The 17,938-nt window shown below is 32.6% G+C and overlaps 1 protein-coding gene across 1 annotated transcript in view; it reads right to left on the reverse strand.

Annotated features, from left to right (window-relative positions):
• Positions 1 to 17,938, reverse strand: part of LOC124354506 — a 592,308-nt gene that overhangs the window by 470,152 nt on the left and 104,218 nt on the right. Inside the window, exon 3 of the mRNA XM_046805018.1 lies at positions 15,639 to 15,787. Coding sequence (XP_046660974.1) covers positions 15,639 to 15,787 — 149 coding nt within the window. The remainder of the gene's footprint in view (positions 1 to 15,638; positions 15,788 to 17,938) is intronic.

Here is a 17,938-nt window from a genome sequence, read left to right on the forward strand (position 1 = left end):
TTCTCATTAATTATATACGTAACGTCACAGCTGAATCTGCCTTGTCATCCCGATCAAGAAAACACAAATCTCATATCACTCAGGTCTCGGAAACTTCCTTCGGTCAAAAAGCGTATATTTCCAGTCCTTGTCATATATTTCAGGTATAAGACATTTCCAGTACCATAGTAGAGTTTGCCTTGTTGTTATGACGAAGAAAAAATATATACTATACTTACTTAGGACCGAGATGCCTACTTCGGTTAACAAGTGCCTACTTAAGGTGTCACTTTAAATTCTACTATGTCACAGTTTAGCTTGCCATATTGCCTCGATCAAATTACTATAATACGTTCGATTATCTAGTTGTCGGAAATCTATTTTGGTCAAAATCGTGTTGACATAGTTGAGTTTGCCTCGTCCTGATAAAGAAAATACACACATAAGTAGAACTGAAAAGCCTATTACGACCTAGGGGGAAGTCACACCTACTTCTTATGCACTATCGGTATAAGGGGGAAATCCTTATTAAGGTTATATAACATTGCAAAAAATAATCGTTATTAAAGTTTTGCATTTTGCAGTCTTGCTTTTTGGACTTTAGCCATGGAAACAATGAATCGTTGAGTCATGTTAGTGTTCATTTCTCTGTTTTCCATAAGCCACTGTTAAAATGTAATATCACAACGTCAAGGAAGTCCACCAGGTTTAAGGAACTTATGTGAAAACATTCATAACCTTGATCATTAAGGTTGGTTACATAACAGTGTTTAAATAATATTTAAAATGCATTAGATTATTTAAATCCATCACTGGCGCAATCTGGATTAAAATTTATATATTAACTTCATATTTACTATCTGCATTACACCACTGATCAATCACTGTTTACTTAATATTTCATCAAATCTAAATGTAAACAGATGTTTCAGCCAATTTGTCGACGTAAAACTGAAGGTTAGAAACAGCTGTTTAGTGCCAGTTTAATTTGGATTATGAAACGTAAAAACTACAATTTTTCTTAATTTCAAAATATTCAAGGTAACTTTTTTTATATTTTGCTTCGTAAAAACCTTCCATGGATTTCAATGAACATTTTACAAAAGTAATTAACCGAAGTGGTACAGTCGTTCTCAAGATTTGCGCTTAGTAACACATTTTGTGACTCATTTTTATTTATAAGAAGATTGTAATTTAAACAATAAAATATTCACACTTTAAATTATATTTATAATTCTTACATGAAGAATCTACAAAATGCATATTAAAATAGTCTATAGTTTGATACTAACATTCTCAGTGTAACTCGGAAACATTAGTACAATTACAATATCTTCCATTAAGCCTGATTAACCGGTACTTCTTTAGCATGGTGCTTTTTTAAAACGCATGGTTATGAAGAAGAAAATGCAAAGAAAACAACAAATGATCCTCATTTGGCTGCAATTTGTAAACTCCAGTTGTAGATGTTGTTACAGTAATCAGAGACTGGAATTGTTTTAGGTGCCTCCCATCTATCCCCTCCTTTAGTACTTCCCTTCATCACTCTCTGGCCATCAATTGTTGCTAATTGTATATTAAAGTTCAATTTAAACATCAATCGTGTTAACTACGAAATTTTCACTCTACCCTCATCTTCCCTCATCTCACTTTGACTCTCAATTGTTACTAATCGTATACTATCGTGCAGAGTCCGACTTTCCACCTTTTCCTTCATTCCAGCAGTACTCTCCTCGCCACTCTCCGACCGTAACTGTTTGCTAATTGTATACTATAAATGATCCTAAATATCAATCGTACAGTATCCCGACTTCCCACCTTTCCTAATGAGTCTAACTGTGACACTTATAATTTATAGGTCACCGTTTTATATACAAGAATGTCGGTGTAATGTACGTGCTTATAGATATTCTTATTTTACTTAGTCTAATAATGACAAGTAAAAAATTATATATATGTACAAACCTTCATGTGTTTATGGTGAATTTCTTCACACACAAAGCAGTATAAAATAGAATTTCCAGGGTTTCATATCTTACAAGATTAAAGTCATCTATCAAGATACTTGACGGCTTCCATGTTCGGGTCAATAAAGGGCAGGGCGCTTGACATCTTGACGTTCCGTCTCATGGTTGTTGGAAATACTTGTATACAAATACCGAATTTTGGCTTGAATACAAAGTTAAATGTGAACTTACTCCTGTTATGTGACTGCAGCGATTACTTCATCAATAATACTAAATATGATTGGGCTTATATATTACTAAAAAGATCCTAATTTGTTACTTAAGAACAAATAACTTTGTATAGACAGAAGCGCTGACGTGATTAGAGGAACCTACACATTTTAATTCTCTTTGATTCAAACACTATGATTACTTATTAGGCAAGGTGCAAATAGAAAATTTTTGTTGAAACAAACGTTATATATTTGAAACTACTGATGAAGTACTGTATATTTATTATTTTTAACATTTAAATATCAGGCAAATGGTATATTGTTTCTTTAGCGAACTTCATCTGAAAGTATCATCATCTGTTTGCATTATTTTTTAAATTTATTTATTCCAATTTTTTTCCAATTTCCAAGTTAAGAAATGTTTTCCAATTTTTCTCTTCATAAAAACCTATTGTGGACTTTAAAAAATTGCCTAATTGTTCCAGTCATTCTTGAGATTGGCGCTTAACGCGCATTTAGAGATTTATTTTTAATATTGTTATTAACGGAAAGCCTTTCTATCATGTTGTACATTTGTAGATTTGAAATACATTTCACCATAAGACTCTGCCCCACGGGATTTCAAAGTTCAGTTGTTAACTTTATGAGAGTATTTTTTTCAGTTTAACTGATTTACTAAAACACATATAGAGTAGCTCAGGCAGTATTTAATATACGTAATTTAGAGCTAGCCTTTTTTATACACAGTGTTGAATTTCATGAATTTTGTAAGTAAATTCCATTTGGTTTACTATATTAATGTTAATTTATAGATAAACTGTTCTTTTAGAAATGTATTCAGAAATTCTGAAAAATAGTCGCAGTCGTACCTAGTAACTGAATATCAATGGTAGTTTCAACTTAAAAGTAACTAAAACACATCATTAATGTTATTGGAAACAGTAAAACGCGGCAGATTAAGTCATTGTTGGATTTAGATAACACCTTACATGTTTGAGTTCAACAATACAATTTATCAATACATAATTTATTCCGATATGATCTGAGTTGTAAAATAGAACACGGAGAATAGCAGTAAAACAGATATATCAGCTCGTACAACACATAAGAAGTACGATATAGATAAGGAAGCACTATGTCATGAAATGTTTATCGCTTAGAGACAGTTCTGTCCGATAGATCTCTACAGCTCCTCTGCACAACTTACGACAAGAGGCGTACGACACGACTGTAATTCTGTTTATGGCACTTCCGGTGGGTTTACGATCATCAATGATTCTTACAGTTTTTATATTAAACGTTGTGTAACAATAGAAACCATGTCTTACTCATGAGGTAACATCTGTTTAAAATACTCTTTGTTAATATTTCGTTAATAACAGCATTTCGTTTTTAAGATTGTTAGTAATATAATGGATGTTTACATGATTAATCAAGTGTTTGTCTTTAAAAACAGAAACAGCATTTTAAGGACTGGTACGTGGTCTTCTTTACGTTTAAAACGTAAAAATATTCATTACAGAGACAAATCGTGAAATATAGCATTACACCAAACACTGTGTTAAATCTTTTAAATTGCATTCATAACTTAAGCAGGAAATGTTTTTGTGTCGTTACAGACACAAAAACGTAAGCAACCACACTTGACAATCAGATATCAATGAGACGAGTGGCAGTAAACGCGCTGTGGTCAGATGTAAACCAAACAAAGCAGAGAGAAAATTAACAAAAGTTATCTCTAGTGAAGGGTCATCGAATGTTAAACATCGAAAGGAATTTTGAGCGGTAAGACCCAAATAGCAAAACGTAGCAGAACACGAGAATTAAATAAAGATGAAAGGGAATTATAAGAAGGCAAGGTGGAAAGAAAAGAAAAAAACAGAAAAAGGTAGAAAATTATTTTAGAAATAAAAATGAATTAGTATTAACGGTAACTTTTAACATATGGGTGTTTAACACATGTGTGACTCCAAAATGTTGTACAATTAATTTTTGAGAGCGGATTTACAAAATATTTCAAATAAATTATTAAAATCTGTATTGCTATTTAGCATATTCAATAAATTATCTTTTTTTAATATTGCTGAATTCCTTGCTGATGTTCTTGGGAAAATCCTTAAAGGATTGGACGTGTAACAAAACATTTTGGTGGGAGTTTGGTAGGGGCATAGTAATAAACAGCAAATTACACTCATCTTGCCAACTAATCACCAGAGTCTTCCCTTCCTTCACTCACATTGTACACTCAGTATCTCACCGTGCTCAGTAGCAATGCTTCTTACCATAAGACAATTACCACCCTTTACCATATTATTATGTTTTAACAAGTCTAAAGGGGTTTTGTTTTACCCTGGTTCTGGGCATAAACTCTATTCTTGTGTTTTAAGATTTTACTTCCTGGTTCAGATTCCACTTGAAAGACTTATGCAATAAAGTCCTACCCTTGATCCGATGTTACAAAGTATAACAACTCTCAAATCATCAAATGTTTTCAAATAGTGTAATTTAAAGTCTATTTCAGTATTTTATAAAATTATAATTCCGTTACGTGATTTTTTAGAAAGCATTGAAAATATGCATTTCAGGAACCAAAATGTAAACAAGCCTCCTATTTAGTGGTATGGACTGACCCCGTATAAAACTGTAACCCACCTTAGTTTCCAATCCACACTGTACTCAGTTATTGCCATAAAATATTATATAGACACGTCATACGTATTGTGAAAATTCCCCGTTACAAAACTATTTTACATTGCAGGGATGTGATTGCATTTTGATAATTAAATCCTTCCGTAAGTCATATAAGATACAATAGAAGTGACAATACAGGCATGTTTGCTGAAGTGGAACCAATTCTGGCATTTGATTGTGTGGTGATATTAGATACAAGTTAGTTACATTACACTATATAACAATATTATGAAGGAAACAGGATTGCCGAACTTTTAGTGATACACAAAATCAGTAACATTACGTTTCGTGTAAAATTATTTTTCCTTCACAAACCTTCCATCGACTGAAACATTCATTAAACATTGATTCACAATAATTACTTCTGTTTTGTACACAATATCTACTATAACGTATATGTCTATAGTGCCGTGACACCGATTAGTCAGTGACTGCCGTCAGCGCTGCCGTGACTACGTTAGTCAGTGCTGCCGTCAGCGCTAGTCACGCGTCTCATAATTTATTCTATGAATAATTATGAGAGACATGTGTTTTTTGTGTTTAGTCGAAATGTAGCTCACTGATTTTCAGTAGTTTATTTATATGAAGAACGATAGGTCAAATAGAGGAGAACGTCTCTTCAAAGTTTTTTACATTTCAAATAATTATCATCTTCAATCATTCCATTCTGCGTGGCTCTACCGCATATGCCCGCACTGCTGGCGATAGACTAGACACATCCCTCCAGAAAGTATTTATCAAAATTCCAAGTCAGATCATGAATGCAATAAGTCCAACACCCTAAGTGTTAAATATATATATATATATATATATATATATATATATATATATATATATATTAATTAATTAAACATCATATAACCGTGATATTTGCGTTTGAGTTTTATCAAATTTTCCGTTGAACATGGAACCGACTTTACAAAAATACAAGAAAAATTACGTTAATTGAAGCCCGAAAAAGCAGATGATCGAAGCATTAAGAATTTAATGTGATTATAAGTAAAACCATTCAAAGAGCCATTGTTCCAGTACTTTGACGATCCCTAATTCCCCTCATTTAAACAAAGAAAAAACTATTAAAAAACGTTTCTGATGAAAATAAAATGTCTGAAAATTACCCAAAGAACCAATTAAAACAATTATGCGAGTGATTTAATGCAATGTTTTCTAATTTAAAACTCTTTAATATACAAGACCCTTTTTTAAACTATTTAATATTTTGAACATGTGGATATTTTACTTTTTAATAATATCAATTAATTATATTTATGTGCATGCTAGTGTAAGACTATGGTTCTCCTCCCATACATTGCTTGTCGTCAGCTTGACCACTCTGAGAACTCATAGCTGTTGTAACATTTTATAAATTTAATTATCAATGAAAACAAGGTAGGAGTACGCCACACTGACCTTACGCGTAACAGCCTTCGCTAAGTTTGCATGTACAATTAACGCCTATAGGTTTAATTTCATTCATTCTCGAGGTGTTCTGCGGTTATGTAGACAGACAGACAGACAGACACCATACCGAAAATAATGTACATCCTTCTGGCAGACAAAAGAAAAAGCTCTCAACCTACTGAATGATAAGCTTCAATGGCGCTTGCCCGAATTCCATGGTTTGACATGCACTGTCATAGAACTTATTCTTGTCTATGTATAAATTAACGTAAAATTAAAATTCTGCAGATTATTTATCGTGATGTCTTGCCACATGGTACTTGTACAGTTCACTGGGTTAGGTTTACATCTCGTATGCTTATTTTAAACTTATTTACAATTTTATTCTGCTACATTTCGTTACCACCATGGTTACCCATAAGAACAATGTAAAAGTATTTACTAACGCTCAGCAAAATCCCGTGAAGTGACATGTCTCATTGAACTTAGTATTACTAATATATAAATGAAGCTTCATGCAACACTTCAAGTGTTTAGGTCAGTTTGTTATGTTATGTTGATATTATGCGGACAGACATGCAGATAGACAGACAGACAGGCAAACATGTACAGGAATAAAAATTGTCCAGCCCCACGAGTGAGGCTTTGCTCATGAAATGACTAATTATAATTAAAGTGAAGTAAAATTTTACTATCAAACCAAATCACAATTAGATTAAAAATGTATATATTTTTTAATCGTTGTAATCATGTTTGCTCCTTGCTTTCAGTTACGGCCTAACAATAAAAAGAACCATACAATGTTACAATGCTGTAACCTACGTCACTTATACATTATTGATTTCTATGTAAAACACGAACCGACCTGAACAAACCGAGTTGAGGTAAGTCATGTTTACACAGGAATTTATTTAGCTTATTTTGATGTCACGAACACGTCGTCGGGAGCATTCAGGGTTCCTAGTCATAAAGTATACCTGTGCTAAATCTAAGAATGTCGTGAAATCTTCGTACTTAAAAGTTGCCACTAGATACAGTATATACATAAATCTTCATCTTAATGTTAAGAAAATGTACCAGTAGTAAAGTTGTAATTCTTTGTATCTAACAGCTATCACTAGATACAGTAAATCCATGAATCTCCATTTTACTGTTCAGATAGTTTACCAGTCGTAAAGCTTTAAATGTTCGTATCTAACAGTTAAAATTAAATGCCATAAATTCATATATCTCCAGTGCTTAGATAATTTACCAATATTAAAGTTGTAAACGTTCATATCTAACAGTCATCACTAGATACTGTATATCGGTAGATCTCCAGTTAACTATTAAGATGATTTGCCAGTAGTTTTAAATGTTCGTATCTAACAGTTAAAATTAAATGCCATAAATTCATATATCTCCAGTGCTTAGATAATTTACCAATATTAAAGTTGTAAACGTTCATATCTAACAGTCATCACTAGATACTGTATATCGGTAGATCTCCAGTTAACTATTAAGATGATTTGCCAGTAGTTTTAAATGTTCGTATCTAACAGTTAAAATTAAATGCCATAAATTCATATATCTCCAGTGCTTAGATAATTTACCAATATTAAAGTTGTAAACGTTCATATCTAACAGTCATCACTAGATACTGTATATCGGTAGATCTTCAGTTAACTATTAAGATGATTTGCCAGTAGTTTTAAATGCTCGTATTTAACCGTTAACACTAGATGCAATAAATCCATAGATCTCCAGTTAAATGTTCAAATAATTTACCAGTTAATTAAGTTGTAAATCACTGTATCTAACAGTTATCACTGGATACATTATATTCATATATCTTCAGTGCAGATTATAAACTGTAGTAAAGCTGTAAATGTTCGCATCTAACAGTTATCACTAGATCAGTAAATAAAAAAAATCTCTAGTTAACTGTTAGGATAATTTACTAGTAGTAAAGTTGTAAATTTGCGTAAAGCTGTTACCTTTTTTGTATATCCCGTCTGATATATTAACAATCATTTTGGTTCTTAGGTATATGCGGCCAGTGTGATGACTAGCATTAACAGTTTAGGAGTCAAGAACCAATTTGCATAACACACAACCTGGCTTTACTTGAAATCGATAGGGAAATTGTCTCCTAAGTAAGATGTCGATCGTCAGGCACGCTAGCTTTGATGGAGGTCGAAATACGAGGCTACTGAAAGGGGCCAAATTTAAAATGATAACTTTGTTTCTTATTTTTCCTTGCTTGACACACTTAGCCAATGGCGCAGTGTAGTGGGTACGGCGGTTATCGCAAGATAACCAGTTCAAGCAACGCCGAGCGTGGCTGCTGCTTGGACAGGTGACCGCTGAGCGATCCTGTCCTTGCAAGCGGCCCGCCTGCCCGGCCATTGGTGGCATTGGTGGTGGTTCGGAAGTCACCTTTAAGCCGTTGGTCCCCAGGTTAAGTGTTAGAGAGGGCTTCTTAGCCCTAACTTCGCCTGGTAAAATAAGACATTCTTTACTTTTTACTTTTTTTTTTATAATACCAAGCGTTTGACACAACTACTCGTAAACAATACAAGTACTTATATCACCGTCACACAACTAGTCATATAATGTGAGTCATCAGCGTTTTGAATGTGGCAATTTAATTAAATATGATCTGAGAAACAGACCCCTGAAACCCTGTACCTCACTTCAACCCTAGTACAACTAGTGCGGCTCAAGTTCAATTTTTTTATTATTAGAAATTCCACGATTAAAAAAACCTATTTGTGTACTTATACAATAGAAATACAAATTGGCTCTCGGCTCCTGAACCAGCAGGTCTCACCGCGTTGAACATTACAATTTTGAAATATTTTGGCCTCTCTATGGAGAGATTTCTTCATTCGATGAATGTCAAAACGATATTGCCAGTAAAACTGTCTGATTCTGGCGGTGAGTTAGCTGTATTGTATGATGTAATGTAATAATGATTGCCTATAGCTTAACCAAGAATACAATACAGTGATCAGTGTGTTTTTTACCTACAACTCCTTGTTGGGCATTTCTATTCGGTCACTGTGTGACATGAAATATTCACAATGTGGTTTGGATAAAATCACTTCACAGAGAAAGACATAAACTTCCATTTTATATTTTTTTAACACAAAATACCCAAAACGCCTGTCGACATACCGTTTATATGTGCGAACGTGACAACGAAGCACTGTATTTCCCGCCTCTAACCAGTAGGTCCATCATTTAATGAAACCAGTACGAATATAAACGATTTTAAAATTTTTATTCACGTAACAACTTATACGATTCGTACGTCCAATAGTTAGTTTTTGCAAGCACAAACGTAGCTGTAAATTATCAACGGTTAATTATAGCAACGATTACAACGATGCTAATACAAGTTGAACGACTCAATATGCCAAGAAAAAGGTTCATTTGAAAATATTCAAAAAATTATCTCTGCTAGTAATTAACTGTTTATACATTGTAAAAATGTATGAGACATAAGATGAAGATATCATGAAAGTAAATTTCAAACAATAACAAATATTGCAAAGCATCTAAAATAGCATAAATTAACTTCATGGCATAAAGTTGAAAAGCGGACGGAGTGGAAATTAACTTAAGATAATGCACTTTATTTTCTCTAGGCTATAAAGTTTACTCCACTTTTCTAGCACTTTAACTATTCTTTGTATTTACGAAAGACACTTTGCGTCGTTTTTCACATTTAAATATCATACACCACTAATTAGGCCTACAAACTTTGATAAAAATCATCCATGTAAATATTCTGAATATTTTGTCTCCCTTTCAATTTGTAATAGCCAAAATGGGATACACGTCAACCAAATATATCAAAACATCCTATTATGTTTCTGTGTAGGTGTATGTATTACCTCTACTTATTGCATTTTCGGTCTAATATCTAACTAATTTGAATTTGTTTGTTATTTGTACTGAACTGGTATCAATGTTTAAGTAAATTAAAACTGCAACTTTTAAAATCGTTTTCTCCATATTTGTATCCTTTTTTTTCGAGTTCTCCAATAAAAACAATCAGTAGTTAGTATTCTTTTTAGTTTGGCTCTAAAGTTCCGAACAATAATTTCATATTATTTTTTTAATGAGTTATTTGAGTGTAGAAATCTCTTACTATGTCACATTATCCTTGCTAGGCAACTAATGATCGTCGTTATTTAAATGAAATTAAGTACTTCAGTCTCCCCATTGAATAAATAGTTTACAAGCTACCATATTTAACTGATATATAAAATCATGTAATCCATCTTCTTGAAAATTACCTAATTCATATGGGTAGTCATAGAGTTATATAAATATACGAGTTATTCGACGAACAGCTTCAATATGGATCTGACAAACTGAGGAAATAAAAGCAAGAAAATTATTGAAGAAGAGTTTCCCTGAGGACTAAGAGATGTGGAATCCCATTCCCTCCTCTACCATTTAAACCATTCCAATCGTACTTAGAAGAAACTTCAAATTTAGATAGTGACACAGCTTCATTGTTATGTATTAAAGTTATTCTAAAATTTTGAATTGACTTTTTTCAAGTTTTTAAACACTAAAACTATATTCACTATGTACCGGAAACATGTAGTTAGTTGAATGAATTAACCATACACAGTTACAGACACAGTATATAAGTGTGTAGACATATTTGAATTCTGGATTTTCTGCAGCTAACTAAAACAAATAAATATTTTTCGGAGCATAAACACATAAACTACTGCGACATTCCAAAATTTTTGATCACAGCTACAACCTTATAAAAGTTACAAACACTCTTTAATCTTAGAGATTTAATGGTTAGAGACGCTGAACTATTCAACGTTAGTCATGAATCTATTTCTCCGTTTAATTAACCGTGTTACTTCAAAACCTTAGGTTTTACTTTACTATGAGTAATTTGTTTTACTAATTACAACATATAATTGTGCATATAGAAAAACTGCACCAATTTAAATTGTTTATAAATTACAAACATAGCTTGACTTAAGCACAAAGAGCGTGGGTTAAGCGATGAGGCAGAAAGGAACGTTTCATTCCGCCTACCGTATTCATCCTAATCCAATCAGAAATAACATTATTAATTATGAAAATAAAAGCAGAGTATGCCTTAGCATATATATTCCAATACTACAATTAAATGCCGTGCTTATTGTATTCATTTTTTTTAAATGCTATCAGAGAAAAAATAAAAACCAATTGTGTGGAGGGTAAAGAATGCTTCTGGGTGGATAAAGAATACGTAAAATATCACAGAAAGAACAATCCCTTTTTTCTTTTACCTCACCTTCTATAGTGTCCACTCTAAATGTCTCTGTGCTCAGCAAGGAACATTAAACACTCTTTTCTCAGGTTACTATTCAGCCATTGTATCTTTGCTTGTTAGTGTTGTAGCTTTATACTGGAGATTGTGTGTTCTGTTCTCCTTCCTCAATTGCTAATTAAATCAATCTCTTAATGCATTGATTTTTGTAATGTTCTCTCAAAACTGTACAGGTTCAAAACGTACTTTTATGTATTACACAATTAATTAACTCCTTCGCTTGACTACTATAATATTCTTAAAATATTTAATATCGTATTTCAAAGTAAAAGTCAGGTTACAAATGTGTGTAGTGAGACGCCTGATTCACTTCTCAGAAGGAGATGTGTGCCCCAGGGGAGTGAGCTTACACCTGCTATGTTTAACTTGTACTCGTCTTATTTTCCCATGTGTGTGCTTTACACAGTTTCTCTGCAGATGATTCCATTGCACCTACTTATCCAACTATTAAGGTCTCTGCTGTAATTAAACCTGATTTCAAGATTATAAGTATTAAGGCAGTTAATCACCTACAACAAGCAAATGTCAGGAATAGAACTGCCCTTCATCTTGCGTCTAAAAATCGAGTATAAACGCTCAGTGACGTCAGAGTTAGTATAACTCTCGTCCTTTGTAGCGTCCTTTGTGTACACCAGGTGATTTTATCGACCAAAAAGAGAAAAATAAAAACTAATTTCTAGAAAGAAGTTATTACACCGCAGCGTTTCAGCACCATCTAGGAATAATCATCTACAGTATTCACTAGCTCAGCACTAGTAAATTCTGTTGACTTCTCCTAATTATTTAAACCTCTCGTTGCAGACAGTTTACACTGTTTCTGCAGTGACAGGATATATACTCAGGATGGTAGGAGCCGCCTCGTGTCGAGATTCCAAATGAGAAGTCGAGTTTTAAATTGGCATTGGTCTCGGTAACGCCTTTTTATCAGTAACCCCACTTCCTTTAAAAAAACGTGTTAACTTAATTTTGGTTGTTTAGGAATATTATAGATAATATTTATTATTTTACTACCATCACCCACTAGGTTGCAGTTTATTCTGCCTCTTGTTTTATTATTGCTACTCAATCTATAAAGCATGTAGGAGGTAGAATTACTACCAAAGTGTTTCCAGTGGAAACGGCTTGTACAAAGTTAATAAAATACATGATCCACAAAGTTCTGACATTTTAAGAACTATAGCATTATCAAGTATGTATTGCGATTACAGAGGCACGGTAAGTCAGCTTTCATGCACGCACGCGCGAGCCCAGAGGATAGGATGAACCACATGAATGTTGTTACTTTTATCCAGAAGTAGCAATTTAAGTAACTTTGTTTGGTAGCATGAAAATATGTCTTGTAATAAATTTTACAATTGAAATTTACTTCTCTATAGGATAACATTGAATATTCCAAAAACCTTTATTCAATTATTAGGGTGAAATTTATAAGCTGACTACTAAAGTGAAAATACAGTCGGCTTAATCCCTTTAACTTGTGTGTGTGAGGTCGCATTCGTTATTTGTTAATGTTAAAGAGCTCACAAGAGGCTCATATTCCAGAAAGGTGTCTCCCAGCGCCCGTCAGAACAGACAGTTTCATTTACCCAGAGTGAAGACGGTAAGAAAAATTTATCTTATTACAGTTCTGTATTATATACTGATCTTCTTGAACGCGTGGAAATATTTCAGAGAAGTATTACGTTCAACAATAAGAAAAACTTCAATCAAAGTCATGGTGTTTGTTATTTTGTGTTTCAGGTTTTTGTTTGCATTACGTCTGTGGTATTTGTTCTTTTCTTAGTCATCATTGTATATTATTTGTTAATATAGAAACTGTAGTTATATGTTTATTGTTATTTTAATTCGTGTTTATTAAATTTCTGTTTAAAGCATATTTTGTATAAAAGACCTCAAAGAAAAGGCATCTTTTATTTTGCATTAACTTTTAAATAATACGTTAGAATTTAGTTAATCGGATATTGAGGAGCAACAATTGAAAACATGTGTTCCAATTCTTGGGAATTTATGTGTTGAAAAGTTAAAGGATGGGATACAATGTCTTACTGAAACAATATCTCCTATTCTGTATCATACCGCCTACAGTAATTTACAGAAACAACCTTCTCTTAGGTGCTCTATAATATTGCAACACAGCTTTATTTGCTTCATTTTTATAGCAAGACTTAAATGTAAATGAGTTATTTAAATTTGTATTTATTTGTTATAATTACCAAAGAGTCTTTGTTACGGATATAGATGATGACGGAAATCTACGGTATTACATCTCCCAGTACATCTCTAGACTTGTAAACAATTACACAGTCATTCAATGGTATTTATAAATCAGCACGATATCCCAGAAAAATCACAAAGATAGTAAGTTTATGGGTTTGCCTACACGTGTTACAAATTTAACATTTGTAGGGAAAGCTCTCGAGGATCTAGCGAACTACCATTGAGTAGTTGGATAATAAACAGGCATGATATTCCTCCAAATTCACCTGCCCGTACCCATAGCAGCAGCAAGATGTAACCGCAACAGGCCTTTGGTTATGAAGCATCTCCACTCATCCAGGACATAATGTTGTTTCAAGAACCTCATCGTGTTCCACATTCACCCTGGAAGTGTTCGATAGAAACTAACTATGAGAATAGATATTGTTAACTCAGTATAATTACGAAGCTGCCCTTCTACAATATTTTAGCAATTTGATGTCATCACCCACGATTTCGTCGCAGCATTGTATTCGGATGTTAGTTGGAGATGTCACTATATATCAATCCACATCATACAACTACAGTATAATTTTAATGAACAGTTTATTTTAAAATGAGAACGATAAGACAAACGTTTTATCTATGACAAAACATGATAACAAAAGTAAATATTAGAAACCCCGTTGTCATGAAATGATTAGAGGTATTAGTAAATTATATGATCAATCTCCAGAAATCTCTCAATATAATACTGTATATGACAAGCTGCACTCTAATGCCGTCTTCAAAACAATGTCACGTCAGCGTACAACAGATTATTTTTATTCGAATCTTATATATTAGGTATATCATTAATATTAATTATTAGTAAAATAAGTATATTTTTCGGACATAACATTATAATATACAAAATGAATGACAAGTTCACATCAGGTCTAATACCCTTTAAGTATTAGAAGTATATATTGAAGTATACATTGAAGTATATTGAACAGTTTGAAATAATGTAATATATTTCTATTTTAAGAAAATAAATGCATGCATATGGCAAATCAGTGACTTGTATAAATGTTTTAAAATGTTTTTTTTTTCGAAATTGCGTTTTCTATTTAATAAACCTAAAAAAAAATGTCTTTGCAGCACACAATTTGTACGTATTTAATCCATATCTTCCAAATGTGAATCATTTACATACCTTTGGTCAACTCTTAAATTTATTTTAAGACATTCTTTTTAGTTTTATCCTAGTCAAAAACGCTTTTTAAGCTCTTTTCATTTAGCTATAAATGAAACGGGGAAAAATCTGTGTCATTGAGTATAGATTACGATGTTTTCTCTGTGTTTGTAAGCAGAACGGGCGTATACAAATTAAGAAGGGATAGAATTTGACTAAAAAGTGCATGTGTATGTATGAAAATACTAGCGCGAAATTTGCACGCTCCTGTCAATAAGTCACAATTCGTGACAAACTCTCTAATTTGTTAAATCAAAACTTTATATTAAACATTTTATAATAGTTTTCCTTCCCTTATTAATCACACAGTAATGAGTCTTGATTTGACACACTTTACAAATATTCATAATTCTTTAGTTAAAGTCACTTAAGGATATTGCCAATCATATTTACCATTACATCCTAGCAGTATTGCATAACATTTCCACCTATTAGGTGTTTATCTTCAAGGTGTTCTATTTAGTACTATTAAACAGCATCAAGGGATTCCAAAACGTTTAAGCTCTTATTTATTATCACTGTGGGACGAATGGGTTATTAATATTATAACTTTCTTGTTCATATTATGTAAAGGCTACATCAGCCAACTATCTGTGCTGAGCCAGTTTGAGTGATCTCACCTTCTTTAGTTCTGGAATCTATCTGCGCCTGGAGGATGGATATACCTGGCACCACGATAGCGGGGAGTGTCCGAGACCTCAGCAGTGGAGGAGGAGCCCTGATGCCAGGAGCAGCGGCTGCGGCGGCGGCAGCTGCAGCCTCTGCAGCTCTGTAAATCATTGAACTGGGTAAGAAAGAGAACATATAGGCTGAATTATAATAATAATAAAGTTACAAAGTTTACAATCTTTTAGTCTACATTCGATTATATCATTCTGTACCGATTGTTGTTTGTAGGAAATACTTTCATTGGATTAGCTCCACCACGTAGGGATTAACTTCTATAAAAACATAGATGCGGTGTAAACCTAATTTTGATGCTTGGCCACCCACTGCAAAACTTTTTCCCTTCTTTGTTGTTATTTTTATGGGTTTAAAAAATATATTTTAGAACATTCAAAAGTTTCATTACTCGAATGAGAATCCATTCAATAATTTGAGGCAGGATGTAGATCTTGGTCGGGGTGAGAGTTTTAAGTTTGATAGTCTTAATAAGGGAAGTTTAACCTAAAAATCCTAAAATTTAAAAAAGTATGCTATTTATGGTATAAAAAATAACTTTATTATATAACTAGATGAACATTGTTGCGAATAATTTTCGCAGTAGAGGTCAATAAAATGTCTTTGTTGTTTTATAAGTGACACAGCAATTGTTTCAATGCGTTAAAACGCTTCTCGTGTCACATAGCTTAACTTAATCTGGCTTTTTAATCCTATCAAAGAGTCTAATAGCTCATTAATATAGGTGATATTTAAACTTGAAACCTTTTCGTTAATTTTAAGAAGTTTCCTCTCTTAGACGTTTCGAATAACTCCCGAAGTATTATGAGAATTTTGTAGTAATGAAGAACTTGTATAAAAAAATTAAAAATATATAAAAAAAATAAAATGTACTTCTTCAGTTTATTTTTAGCATTCAAAACCAACAGTTAATATCAAATTTATATAAAATATTTTAAAGTTGGATTTTTCATTGAGTTAGAATTTATAGCAGTGTTTAAAAAATAATAGATCCTGTAAGGTAGGGATTGTATACAGAGCAAAAATGCGTTGAAATCAGATTTTGTTACCGACTTTTGACATTGCCTTTAACTATATTTTTCCTGTTATCTATATGAATAAGCTACATTTGTTAATATTTCACATGTTAAAAATTCATATGATTGTACTCAGGTACTTTAAAAATGTATTACTCTCGTATTTTCTCGTTACTGTCATTATTACCCATAAAACTAAAAATATTTACTAACGATCAGCCAATCCCCATGGAGCGACATGTGCTATCATCGAACTCAGCGTCGCTTGTATAAAATAATTATACTTTATGCAAGATTGCAAGTCTGTATCAGTTCATTTTCGAGATACGTGCGAGCAGAGCAGACAGACAATAAACGGGCAGATACACAAGTAGATAACAATTAAACTGTTCCTAACCCATGAGTACACTAAAGCTCAGCCAATACATTTATTCGTGAATCGTGAATATAAAATGATAATGATTTGTATCAAAATCACAAGTCACACCTGTACTTTAATATGAATTATTGGGCTATACCGCTACACAATTGTATTTTAAACACAGTATACTTGAATAATGAAACGGAAATCATTGACATATAAATCAATAGCAAATTAAAACCCTTGCGCTCCTTCCAAAAATATTCTTTCAATTTGTTTCATTTTTTTACTTTATGGGGGAAAACCACATACGTTTTTATGTTAATCAAAACTAAACATTTTTTATTTCCCCGTCACACAACCGTATTCTTTTACATTTTTATCAAACGTTCATATAATAAATTTGCACACATTTTAAGCTTCCTTCTTAAGGGGGGTCGGGAGGTCAAAATGGGTCAAAAATTACCTTTTTTTTGTTTTTATTGAATATTATTCTGCTTTTCATACCGGTTAATTCAAGACCAATTTCATGAAAATCGGTCAAGTAGTTCTTGAATAAAAATTTGTTTTCTAAAGGCTGTACTTCAAATTTTTGGTGAGAGTTTCAGCATTGAGGAGACAGTATTTTATATTGTACTATAACTCTTTGTGCAAAAGAGAGCTGTATTACTATTACGTTTTTTTGCTATTGGTACAGTTGTTTGTCACCTTTTTTTACTTTCATTACCGGTACCTTGTTTGTTATTGTTTTCTTCTGTTTATAACCAAGAATAACATTTCAAATGTCAGTTTATTTTCTTAAGTTCCTGGTGTTTTCTGTGTGTTAGAAGTTTTATTTCAAAGGTATTGCAATTCCTAGATT

This window comes from Homalodisca vitripennis, chromosome 2, assembly GCF_021130785.1.
Source record: "Homalodisca vitripennis isolate AUS2020 chromosome 2, UT_GWSS_2.1, whole genome shotgun sequence".
NCBI lineage: Eukaryota > Metazoa > Arthropoda > Insecta > Hemiptera > Cicadellidae > Homalodisca > Homalodisca vitripennis.